At 35.7% G+C, this 13,835-nt stretch overlaps 1 protein-coding gene across 2 annotated transcripts; it reads right to left on the bottom strand.

The window, feature by feature from the left end:
• Positions 1-203: 203 nt before the first annotated feature.
• LOC123885226 (fasciclin-like arabinogalactan protein 4) lies at positions 204-3,149 on the bottom strand. 2 transcript variants are annotated; one of them, XM_045934497.1, is made up of 2 exons: positions 3,097-3,149; positions 204-1,294 (listed from the first exon to the last, which is right to left on the bottom strand). In XM_045934497.1, the coding sequence occupies exon 2, from the start codon at positions 1,033-1,035 to the stop codon at positions 349-351; it is 687 nt and encodes a 228-aa protein (XP_045790453.1). In that variant the 5' UTR covers positions 1,036-1,294; positions 3,097-3,149; the 3' UTR covers positions 204-348. The 2 variants fall into 2 exon arrangements, with proteins under 2 accessions (XP_045790453.1, XP_045790452.1); XM_045934496.1 differs by lacking the exon at positions 3,097-3,149 and adding an exon at positions 2,387-2,472.
• Positions 3,150-13,835: the final 10,686 nt, after the last annotated feature.

Genomic DNA, 13,835 nt, shown 5'->3' with positions numbered 1-13,835 from the left:
AATTATATTCATATCGAAAATTCACATCAAATATAGATTCAATATAGATTCAATTGTTAGAATTTAATAACTTTTAATTCTTCAAATAAATTTGACTATTAAAATGATAAGAGTCTAAGTTTATCTTAAAATTACTTATAATAATTATATATTTTATTTATTTTAACGCACACGGAAACACGCACGCACGCATACACGAGTGCACGCTCGCACACGCGAGTGCACTAAGTAAAAATAAAAATTGGTGGCCCTAAAATTTTGATGCCCTATTCAAATTTGTACATTCACACAAAAAAAAAATACATAACATAACACTCAACCAAATAAAAAAAAATACATAACAAACACCTAAAATAAAAAACTAAGAGCAGTTACCGCCAAAGCAATCTGAGGAGAAAGCTGTGGAGGCTCTCCTGAGCGGAGAGGAGGAGGAGGAGGAGAATGAGGAGGAGAATGGTGAGGAGGATGGGGGGAAACATCAACACTGCCAAACATCTCAATAGGTAATAAAACCTTTGAGATGGCATATATGGCAATGGGAGATTTGAAATAAACCGTGTTCTTGACTACGGTCTCAACAACTCCCATTCTTATCATCACCGCAGAGGTCTGACCCACCGAAATGTTAAGATGGTACAAGGAAAGCCCCGGGGCTTCACTTGTAAGGGTGGGAGGGGAGAATGTATTCAATCCCCGGAGGAAATCAGGAGGAAGGTACTGTCTCATGACATGTGCCATCATCAAAATATATAAAAATGATAAACTTATAGAATGAGGCTGAGAATTTACCTGGTCGGTAAAGGCGGCGTCCACTGGAATAAACAGTGTGAACGCCGAACGTGCTTCTAATTCTAGATCAAGGTTTAGATCCGAAAAGATTCCGGCAGTTATGTGTAGGCTGTCCTCCGCCCCCACCGCTGTTTGTTTTGGCATGACCTCACTTACATTGAGGCCAGACGCGACGGATGGTGCTGGGCAGAATAACATGGAAATAAAAATAAAAATGGGAAGAGTGAAGGTTGGAGAAGAGGCCATATTTAGAAGATTCTAAATTTAAAATGGAAAAAATTCTACCTACTTAAAAAAAAACTCAACTGAAGGAAGAAGAATTACTGTGTGTAGATCGCCCCTTTTATATTCATGACCAAAGAGTGAATGATAGACCAAAGAGTGATGTCTAACAATTTCTTCCCAAGCTGAAATTAATATGGAAAGTGATAATCCCATAGAGGTTTTGATTCACACCAATTTCAATTCTTTTGATGAAATTGAAATCTACCCTTTTTTTTTAATCCTGTTCAAATTACATAAACACCTCCATTAATCAAACCATAAATAAAGCACAATACAAAAATCATTAACAAGCATAAAAAAATATCATAACCACATTTCTTTTTATTATCAGAGTATTATCTGCGCACAACTGCAAAAATATGTTTAAATCACATATGAAATAGAACAGTCGAGAAATGCAACTTAATTTATTTATTTTTGGGTGCTAACTTTAATTAAAAAGAAAATAATTATTTTTTGATAAAAATCAAAGAAATTAAATGGATATGTTCATATTTTTTTGAAAAGGAAAAATATAATGGATATGTTTATAGTTATATAAAGAAAAAACTTGATTAAAAGAAAAGGGTAGGTAAAATTCAAACCTTTGTTATAGCTTATGGAGAAGTGTATATATTTGAGCTATGAATTGAAGTCTTACTCCAAGAAAAAGAGATAGCACTAACTTGTTAATGAAAAATGAATAATGATGGGTCTATCTTAGTGGTTATATATAAGTTTGGTATTCAAATACATGTCAAAGGTGAGAGAGAAAGTAAAAGGGATAGTGTTTGAATTCCACAAGGAATTTTCTCAACACTTTCTAATAAGGAAAAAAAAATATAAAGCTATAAAGTTCCAAATTTAATTACTTGTGTGAATACTTTACAAATAAAATGATAGTCCAATTACAAATAAAATTTCACTATTAAAATGATAAGAGTCTAAGTTTATCTTAAAATTACTTATAATAATTATATAATTTATTTATTTTAACGCGCACAGAAACACGCACGCACGCATACACGAATGCACGCTCGCACACGCGAGTGCACTAAGTAAAAATAAAAATAAAAATCGGTGGCCCTAAAATTTTGATGCCCTATGCGTTTGCTCCTCTCGAACAGCCTCCGAAACCCTCCCGTAAATAGTTCGCACCACTCTTTTTGGGTGCTAACTTTAATTAAAAAGAAAATAATTATTTTTTGATAAAAATCAAAGAAATTAAATGGATATGTTCATATTTTTTTGAAAAGGAAAAATATAATGGATATGTTTATAATTATATAAAGAAAAAACTTGATTAAAAGAAAAGGGTAGGTAAAATTCAAACCTTTGTTGTTATAGCTTATGGAGAAGTGTATATATTTGAGCTATGAATTGAAGTCTTACTCCAAGAAAAAGAGAGAGCACTAACTTGTTAATGAAAAATGAATAATGATGGGTCTATCTTTTAGTGGTTATATATAAGTTTGGTATTCAAATACGTCTCAAAGGTGAGAGAGAAAGTAAAAGGGATAGTCTTTGAATTCCACAAGGAATTTTCTCAACACTTTCTAATAAGGAAAAAAAAAATATAAAGCTATAAAGTTCCAAATTTAATTACTTGTGTGAATACTTTACAAATAAAATGATAGTCCAATTACAAATAAAATTTCACTATTAAAATGATAAGAGTCTAAGTTTATCTTAAAATTACTTATAATAATTATATAATTTATTTATTTTAACGCGCACAGAAACACGCACGCACGCATACACGAATGCACGCTCGCACACGCGAGTGCACTAAGTAAAAATAAAAAGAAAAATTGGTGGTCCTAAAATTTTGATGCCCTATGCGTTTGCTCCTCTCGAACAGCCTCCGAAACCCTCCCGTAAATAGTTCGCACCACTCTTTTTGGGTGCTAACTTTAATTAAAAAGAAAATAATTATAAATGGATATGTTCATATTTTTTTGAAAAGGAAAAATATAATGGATATGTTTATAATTATATAAAGAAAAAACTTGATTAAAAGAAAAGGGTAGGTAAAATTCAAACCTTTGTTGTTATAGCTTATGGAGAAGTGTATATATTTGAGCTATGAATTGAAGTCTTACTCCAAGAAAAAGAGAGAGCACTAACTTGTTAATGAAAAATGAATAATGATGGGTCTATCTTAGTGGTTATATATAAGTTTGGTATTCAAATACGTGTCAAAGGTGAGAGAGAAAGTAAAAGGGATAGTCTTTGAATTCCACAAGGAATTTTCTCAACACTTTCTAATAAGGAAAAAAAAAATATAAAGCTATAAAGTTCCAAATTTAATTACTTGTGTGAATACTTTACAAATAAAATGATAGTCCAATTACAAATAAAATTTCACTATTAAAATGATAAGAGTCTAAGTTTATCTTAAAATTACTTATAATAATTATATAATTTATTTATTTTAACGCGCACGGAAACACGCACGCACGCATACACGATTGCACGCTCGCACACGCGAGTGCACTAAGTAAAAATAAAAATAAAAATTGGTGGCCCTAAAATTTTGATGCCCTATGCGTTTGCTCCTCTCGAACAGCCTCCGAAACCCTCCCATAAATAGTTCGCACCACTCTATCTTAAAGTTGTATAAATTGTAGGAATATTGGAGCTAGCAATCACACAACACAAGAGAAAAAAATAAAACTTGAAAGAAAATTCATATGGCGAAAACTAGTGGCTCCCTTGTCTTAGTTCTTGTATCAGCAATGTTTAATTAATATCCCTTCTACTTGTGCTCTCTTTTATCAATTTTGTCCTTATTATAAAAAGTAACACAAATCCTTCAATTGCTCCCTCCAAATCCACCAACCGCTGCTAAATCCTCCGGCACTCCATGATATCATACATATTATAATAATTCCTTTCACAAGCCGCATATCATGGAGTGCCAGAGGATTTAGCAGCGGTTGGTGGATTTGGAGCGGTGGGTGGATTTGGAGCGTTCGGAGGATTTGTGTTACCTTTGTAATAAGGACAAAATTGATAAAAGAGAAGACAAGCAAAAGGGATATGAATTATGAAATATTGCTGATACAAAATGACACAATCTATGATATACGTAGCTTCAGCATGGCCAGGCCAGGTTTTGGGCTAGGGCAACCTGGCCCCCAGTTCAGGGCCTCAATTTTTTTTTCAAACCCACCATTTAGATTATAGGACAAATATTTGTTATGGAGAAAATGTAACAAGAAATGTGGTTCGGTGCAGTGGTTTGTGTTTCTTTCCGAAGTCATTGTAGGCCGGTGAGGTTTGTGTTTGATTCCTATTGGCGACAAATTTTTTTTCCTTTTTTTCATTTTAAGAGATAAGAGAAAATGGGGAATTGAACCAATAATATTAAATATTGTTTCAATAAATGACCATTTAAATTTTAAACAACTATTGAATTGTGTATAGGTCAAAAAAAACAAATTCCGTGTCATTTTAATAATATACTAGCGAGCCAGACAGGCGCGTTCCGCACCTGCCTGTGTCTAACTTATGTCCAAAAAAATGTTTTATGTTATGATGAATTTGTTAATAAAAGATTTTTATTGCTAAAAAAAATAAGGATATTGTTGGTATTATGAAAAATTGACACAAAAAATATTTGTATTATCTTTTTATATATTATAGATGTAGTATTAAGTTGGTAATTATTCATGCAACTCATTTGCCACTTATTCACATTTTTATTATTTGAATTTATTTTTTATTTTTTTAAATTAATTAGTTAATGGAAGTTGTGAAACTAAGTCAAGGGTAAAATAGGTATATTGAAAAGTTCATCCCAAACTCACCTATCCTTTTTATATATTGTTATAGATGTATAAATACAATGTTGACTTTTTAAAATATAGCATAAAAATGCAAGATTGCATCACTGAATATAATAAAATATATAGTTTAATATTAACTTGATCCAAATATTTAATTGCGACAAGACACTTAATTAACATAATTAAAAAGCTATAATATTTGTTAGAAATTTAAGGACAAGTGTCTAACTCTATATTTGTCGCGAAAGAATTGTTCAACTTTAAATATTTGGATCTTTATGCTAAAATAAAATCAATTGAAGAACTTAACAAATTGAGTAAATACACAATTGTCCATAATAGAACTCTCAAATAATTTGATTTTAAATACTCCCAAAATATATTTTTAATTTTAAATGGAGTTAAATAACGAGAAATAAATGATTGAAGAGTTCTAAATTTCATAATATTCTGGACAGTAGTTGCATTTTATGTATATAATATAATTGCACATTTTTCATTTCTTAAAAGGAGTATATAATATTTAGACAAATTTCTCCTTATATGCAATTATATAATAGCAGCATATTTTGTTCCTATTTTGTTTCTAAAAAAAAAATTATATAGAAAGAATATAAGATAAATACAAAAAAAAAAAAACATAAATACAAAAAAAAGAAGATGATATGCTTAAAAATAGAAACAAAACAGAGCAATTTATACTAATAAAAATAGCAACAAAATAGATTAATACGATCAAGTCAATAATCTATTAAATGAAAAAAGAGAATAAAATAGTAAATAAAAAAAGTATAGAAAAAATAAGATGAATATGCATCAAATCTATTACTAATATATTAAAATCGATTACCACCAAAATTAGGTTAAGTAATTAGGTTTAGGTTTGCGACAATGGTCCGACCTTTCTTTTAGTTCAAAAGATGAACTATTCATATTTTACTTCTGATCAATAGTTAAACCATAAAGCCTAATCGGATAAATTTCAGGTAGACCGCACTTGTGATCGGTCGAGCTCCCGTCTGATTGTTTTCCGACAATGGTCCGACCTTTCTTTTAGTTCAAATGTGAAATTCCTGGCACACAGTGGACAGGTGTTGCTCAAGGTGTAGCAACACTTGTCTGTTGTAGACAGATGTTGTCACTGGTGCGCCAACACTTGTCTATAAACAGAGCAAATAACATAAAACAATACAAACAGTAAAGTAAATAACACACGAGAGTTGTTAACCCAGTTCAGCCTAAAGCCTACTCTGGGGGATACCAATCCAGGAATGAAGTCCACTATCAGCAGTATTACTTCGAAGCTAAACTCACCCGTTTACAACTTCTCACTTAATCACTACCCAATGACCCTTCTACCTAGGAACTCCTAGATATGAGACCCCGTCCCAATTCCCACCTTAGCAACACAGACAGCGCTGCTATTCAACTCAGACGATTACAACGATTGGAGACACACTCCTAAAAACTAGGATTCACTCTTTGCTTAAAAGCTTGCGAGTAAACCACACAACACAATAGAACAATCTCCGTACTTCAAAGCTTAGGAGAAGTTCACACTTACAACTCAATAACACTCAGGTCCTAAGCTTGCATCAATGAGACACAAGAAAGGCTCACAATTAACACTCTAAAATCCCTAAAACACACGCTTTGTAAGAACACGATTTTAGATGCTTGAAACCATATGCTTGCCTTCGTATTTATAGTAGTAGAATGACTTGGGCTTCAAGACAAAATTAGGGCTTCTAGAATTGCGGCAGCAGTGATATATTTCTGAAAATAATAGTTATATTTTTGAAACCGCAAAAATATATTTTCCAAAAATATAATTCTTTTGGAAAATAAAACTAGGGTTTAGCTGCCTTCTGAATCACATTAAACACGTGCGCCTTCTTCTGCAAGATACCTTGAACAAATTCTTCAAACAGATCTTCAAAAGATTGAGTAGAAAATAATAACATCCAGCTGGCGCGCGCAGAACAGAGTCAGGTGTTGTTCCAAAGTGTAACAACATTTGTCACAACACTTGGGGTCAGCACACTTGTCTCAACACTTGGCTAAAATATGTTTTTGCAAAATGTAGCCAATATACAAAAACCCAACAATCTCCCCCTTTGGCAAATTTTGGCTAAAACAATATTAGACCAGTATATAGAGAGATACAGTATTACTTTTCCTTCGAGTCAACATGAACACACAACTAGGAAAGAAAGTAACACATAATAAAAACTACTTCCAGATAGTCAAGTAGCATCAGAGGCAATGCAACAGCGGAATAAAACACAACTAGCCTCATGGAACAACACAAGGGAGAAATAAACTCCTAATAGTGTAAAGCGCATTTCTTCAACATAAGAACAACAGGAAAAATAAATTCCCATAGACATCTGAGAAAAATAAATTCTCAGTCATAATAGATAGTGGACTCAATAGTCAGGTGCCATAACACTTGGCACAACATTTGTCATCAAACATTCAGGCGATCAAGAGTTTAATATCGCTCACACTCCCCCTGAATTCATGCATACACACATCAGATAGAGAAATAATATTCACTACTCCCCCTCAGTACATGCATATTGCTCACACTCCCCCTCAATACGAGCATACGAACAATTGTCACCAGATGTGAGAACATCTGTCGTCACACTTGTCACACACACACTACTCCCCCTTTTTAGCCACAATTTAGACAAACATCATGCATAGGAAATAGTAGTGTACCAGAGCATAGACAAACATCAGTGTGCAGTTATTACAGACCATAGAGCACGCACAGGTGCTAGAAATTTAGGGCCTAGCCCATAAAGGAACACCAAAAGAAACACCAAGAAAATCAATCAAAAGTACATCAGAAACAAATATAAGGAAACATCAGAAATCAGATTGAAGAACTTTCATCAGAGTCCTCCATCACATCCTCAGAACCATCCTCAGACTCACTAGCCTCTTTTCCTTCTTGTCCATCTGGCTCACCCTCAGCCATTTCAGCAGCTTCCTCAGCCTTGAGTGCCTCAATCACACGGTCTATTTTTAGTTTCCTGGCCTCAAGAGCTCTGCTAGTCTCAGTAAGATCAGCAATCATCTGCTTCCTTGAAAATATACCACCCTGGACAGATGTGCCAACACCTGCTGCAGCATTTGTCCCATCCAGCAGCCTCTGCTCAATCACCAACACCCCTTTCCTTTTACAAGGAACATCAGTACTCCTTAGTATATCTGGGTGTTGCTCAAGAATTATATTGCATAGCAGAGTAGGGAGAGCAACTGGCTTCTCAACAGCATAAGTCAGGGCATGGCTTAAAGTTTCTTGAAAGAAATAAGCTCCATAGTCAAATTTGGCTTTTGTACCCACAACATAGATAAACTTTCCCAATCCTCTGGCTACATCACCAGAATGGGTTGTAGGCACCCAATTGTGTGCAGCTATCCTATTCAAAACAGCATAAAATGGAGAGAGAGAAGTAGCAGCCAATTTTGCCTTGCTAGGCCATACCTTAATCCTGCCACCTGTGAGGACCTTGCAGACCTCATTGTCTGTGACTTTTAGAGGAGCCACTTCTTCAGAATCCCTTTGCAAATATTGGTTGATCACAGTTGGTGAAAACTTAACACATTTACCACGAACAAAAACCTGCCTGTATTCAGGACTTGCTGGATCATTACAGTTTGCAGCCACATTAATCAAAAATTCTTTGACAAGCCTGTCATAGCACTTGTCCAAACCAACCACTGTTTTCATCAAACCTGCATACTCAAGAGCTTCAACAACAAGAGGACATTCAAGAATATCATTCTTTAAATTCCTTTCCAGAGCTAACCTCCTGTGATATACAAACTTCCATCTTGCAGACCCATTTTCCAGATGGAATGAAACATTATCCAAAGGAGCATAGGGAACAGTTTGAGGGATCTTCTTCCTTCCTATACTCTTCCTGGATGTGCTGCCAGATGCAGCAACATCTGTCTCTGGCTCAAACTCAGAATCACTTGTTGGTGGAGCTTTCCTTTTTCTAGTCTCAGTTCTAGGAACCACCTTACTTACAGGTTTTGGAGGTCCATACACAGGCTTTTTACCAGTAGCTTTTCCAGCCTTAGAGGGTTTGGGTGTTTGGACAGGTGTACTAGCAGTCTCTACAGCTTTACCAGCCCTACTTCTAGTCCTCCTAGCTACACTAGCTTCAGAATGTGCAGGAATAGCCTTATCACTAACAGTAGTTTCATTTTCATTAACAATTATCACCTCAGGAGTTTCATTCACAACTTTATCAGAAACAGCTTCTTTATCAGTATCCTTAGGTGGGGGACTCTCATCAGACTCAGAATAGTCAACCAAATTTTCTTGTGCCAAAGATGTGGGAACATCTGGCACCACATTTGGCGCAGCGCCATGTGTTGCGACATTTGGCGCAACATGAGCCTCAGGAGCAGTTTTCTGGAGAGACTCATCAGCAACAGCCTCATTGGTCTCAGTGGAAGCACCAATATTAGCATCAACAACAGTAGGGGGGTTAGGAACAGTTTTCCCCAATTTTTCAGACATAGCAGGGTCCTTTAAGCCTAGGGTTTCAGTGGGATTTTCAACATTAAGACCTAAATTAACAGAAGTCTTACCAGATGTGTCAACATTCTCTTCTGCAGGATTAATGACAGGTGTAGGAGCATCACTCGATGGCAGTGGATCATTATACAGTTCAGACATTGTATAGGCCCTTCTCGATTCAGTTCGCGATTTCTTGCTTTTCTTCTTCTTTTTCTTAATTGAAGTGGAGGGAGATGAAGGATTTATACTCGTTCGTGATGATTTTTCCTTCTTTGCGACTGATTTTCTCCTCATCGTTGGACTTGTGGAAGGTATGGTGTTGAGAGGAATAGCATTAATCACCATTTGTGGTGACGGAACATCTTCATTCTTCGTTGGTGAGGATTTTGCAGAATCAGACATGATTATTGAGTGAGATTTTCTAAGAAAGGTCAAGATTAAAACAGAGTTGATGAAGAAGTTGGAGAGATTTTGATCGAGAGAAGATGCAGTTCTGTTTGTGTTTGGAACGAACACAAGAAGTTGAGCAGTTGGTTGCGTGTTTTGGGAATAGAATAAATGTTGTAATGATTTCCCTTTGTAAACGTGCAGAGAGTGTAGGAGGGAAGATAAAGTAACTGTTGTACACTCTCCTTGCAATAACTGCTATTGATTTTCAAAAAGGCAAATTCCCAATTTGCCCCTCAATTTTTCAAACTGACTTGCGTCCAAAGCTTTAGTAAAAATATCTGCTAATTGTTCTTCAGATGCAATGTGCTCAAGTTTAACAATTTTTTCTTCTACAAGCTCTCTTATAAAATGATGACGTATGTCAATGTGCTTAGTCCTACTATGTTGAATAGGATTTTTAGAGATGTTTATAGCACTTAGATTGTCACAGTAAAGTGTCATGACATCTTGCTCCACACTATACTCTTTCAACATTTGTCTCATCCATAACAATTGAGAGCAACTACTCCCAGCTGCTATATATTCTGCCTCAGCTGTTGATAGAGACACGCTATTTTGCTTCTTACTAAACCAAGATACTAGATTGTTTCCCAAGAAGAAACATGCACCAGAGGTGCTCTTTCTATCATCTGCACTTCCAGCCCAATCTGCATCACAATATCCAATTAAGGTAGAATCATTACCATGAGAATATAGAATTCCATAGCCACATGTGCCATTGACATATTTGAAGATCCTCTTTACTTGAGTCAGATGACTCATCTTGGGTTCGGATTGATATCTTGCACAGACACCAACTGCAAACATAATATCAGGCCTGCTAGCTGTGAGATATAGTAAGCTCCCAATCATACTTCTATAGAGACTTTGATCCACATCAACACCTTTCTCATCTTTGGTAAGCTTCAAGTGTGTAGGTGCAGGTGTCCTTTTGTGACTACCACCTTCCATACCAAATTTCTTCACAATGTTTCTTGCATATTTTTCTTGAGAGATAAATATGGTGTCTTCCATTTGTTTGACCTGAAGACCTAAAAAATAAGTTAGCTCACCTACAAGACTCATTTCAAATTCAGATTGCATTTGATGCACAAAGTGTTCCACCATTTGTCGCGACATTCCACCAAATACAATATCATCCACATATATCTGAGCTATCATTAGCTTCCCTTTCTCTTCTCTTACAAACAGGGTTTTATCATTACCACCCTTCTTGTATCCATGGCTGACAAGGAATTCAGTCAGTCTTTCATACCATGCTCTAGGGGCTTGTTTCAATCCATAGAGTGCTTTCTTTAGTTTGTAAACATGGTTAGGAAAGCTTGGGTCTACAAACCCTTTTGGTTGCTCAACATATACCTCTTCATTTAGATAGCCATTTAGGAATGCACTTTTTACATCCATTTGATATAGCTTGAATTTCAAAATGCATGCCACAGCCAAGAGTAATCTTATGGACTCCAAGCGAGCAACTGGAGCAAAAGTCTCATCAAAATCTACTCCTTCTATCTGGGTGTATCCTTGTGCTACAAGTCTGGCTTTATTTCTAGTAATATCACCATTTTCATCAGTCTTGTTCTTGTACACCCACTTTGTACCAATAACATTTATACCATCTGGTCTAGGTACTAGATCCCATACCTCACTTCTTTTGAACTGAGTTAGTTCCTCCTGCATAGCATTGATCCAGTATTCATCTGTCAAAGCTTCTTTAACATTCTTTGGCTCAATCTTTGATATGAAACATGAATTGGAGATTGCTTCTTTTGATCTTCTTGTTGCAATTCCTTGATTTGGATTTCCAATGACAAGTTCCAGAGGATGATTCTTCTGTGTTCTAGTAGATGGTCCCTTGTTTGGTCTAGGAACCTCTGTAGTAGACTCAGAATGTTGATCAGGTTCAGGTTCAGTTTGATCATCATCAGGTGTTGGGACAGGTGTTATGACATCTGTCTCTTCAGCTGGATCTGCACTTGTTGTATCACTGTCATCAACAACAACATTAATTGATTCCATCATAGTTCTTGTTCTGGAGTTAAAAACCCTGTATGCTCTGCTGTTGGTTGAGTAACCTAAAAATATCCCCTCATCACTTTTGGGATCCAATTTTCTCCTAGGTTCTCTATCTGCCAAAATATAACATTTTGACCCAAACACATGGAAGTACTTCACAGTAGGCTTCCTATTCTTCCATAGTTCATACAATGTTGTAGCAGTACCTTTCTTTAATGTTACTCTATTGTGAATGTAACATGCTGTATTCATGGCTTCAGCCCAGAACTTGTAAGGAACATTTTTGGCATGCAACATTACTCTAGCAGATTCCTGTAAGGTTCTATTCTTTCTTTCAACCACACCATTTTGTTGAGGTGTAATTGGTGAAGAAAATTCATGAATTATTCCTTCAGCAGCACAAAAATCAGCAAATTTAGAGTTTTCAAATTCCTTACCATGGTCACTTCTGATTCTTACAATACCACAGTCTTTCTCTTTTTGAAGTTGTATACAAAGATTTTTGAATTCTTCAAAAGTCTCAGATTTTTCCCTAATGAAATTCACCCAAGTATATCTAGAGAAGTCATCAACAACAACAAGTACATATTTCTTACCTCCAAGACTCTCCACTTGTATGGGCCCCATCAGATCCATGTGTAGTAGCTCAAGAACTTTAGAAGTGGACAAGTGTTGCAACTTCTGGTGCGACACTTTGGTTTGCTTCCCAATCTGACATTCACCACAGATATTGCCTTCTTGTATTTGTAAACTTGGTAGTCCTCTGACAGCTTCTTCTGATATGACTCTCTTCATGCTCTTCAGGTTAAGGTGTCCTAATTTTTGATGCCACAGCTTAACCTCTTCATTTTTAGTTAAGAGACATGTAGATACATTAGCTTCTTCAAGAGGGGTCCACAAGTAGCAATTGTCTTTTGATCTAACACCCTTCATAAGGATGTTTCCTTCATGATTGCTGACTAGACATTCATTTTTTGTAAAGTTGACTCTCATGCCTTGATCACATAGTTGGCTTATACTAATTAGATTCGCAGTTAGGCCTTTTACAAGGAGAACATTTTCAAGTTTTGGTAGACCATTGTCAATCAGTCTTCCAATACCTTTTATTTCCCCCTTTGCTCCATCTCCAAATGTCACAAAGCTTGTGGCATAGGATTTTACCTCTTTCAAATACTTTTCAACACCAGTCATGTGTCTGGAACAACCACTATCAAAGTACCAATCTTCTTTTGATGATGCTCTGAGAGATGTATGAGCAATCAAACTTTTCCCACTGCTTTCAGCTGTATACTCCTTGGTATTTGTTGTATCATCTTTTTGCTTCCATTCCATCTTTGTTTTAGTAATGGATTGGTCAGATTCTTGTGGAATTTCACTTGGATAACCATATAGTTTGTAGCAATAAGGCCTTATGTGCCCCTTTCTTCCACAGTGATGACATCTCCATGAATGGTACCTGCTTCTTGGTCTAGGTATAAACCTAGGTCTCTGCCATCTTTGCTGATGTGGTGCCACATGTGGCAACACTTGTCTCTGCTGTCTAGGAGACAGGTGTGGCGACATCCTGTCATGCATTTTTGGAGGTGGTTGTTTACTTATCTCAGGCATATATTTCCCCTCTTTGTTGTAATCCATAATCCTATTAACATTTTTGTATTCATACCCAATCCCAGTTTTGGATTTGCTAGGAACAGGCAGAGTTTCCAGGATTTCATCTAGATCACTTCCTTTGAATAGCCTAAGAACATGCTTCTTTAAATTCTCAAGATGAGAGTTTAATTCAGTTACCTCTTCATTTAGATGGGCTATTTCAGTCAGTTGTTTGATCTTGTCAGCTTCTAAGTTGATGATAGTTGCCTTCTGTTCCTCAATGATCTTTAAACTATCTTCCCATTTAGTACTAAATTCAGAGATTCTTGACATATTAGCAGCTCTCTCAGTTTGCAACTTAGTGATTGTTTCTTTTTGTTCTTCAGAGACTC

The sequence above is a fragment of the Trifolium pratense genome, linkage group LG5 (genome assembly GCF_020283565.1).
Source record: "Trifolium pratense cultivar HEN17-A07 linkage group LG5, ARS_RC_1.1, whole genome shotgun sequence".
NCBI classification, from domain to species: Eukaryota; Viridiplantae; Streptophyta; class Magnoliopsida; order Fabales; family Fabaceae; genus Trifolium; species Trifolium pratense.
Note: the sequence above shows the minus strand (reverse complement) of the source record. Positions and strands in the feature narration are given on the sequence as shown.

What these genes read in the sequence shown, in the direction of transcription:
- LOC123885226 (XM_045934497.1), bottom strand. Translation starts at nt 1,035, where the DNA reads ATGGCCTCTTCTCCAACCTTCACTCTTCCCATTTTTATTTTTATTTCC.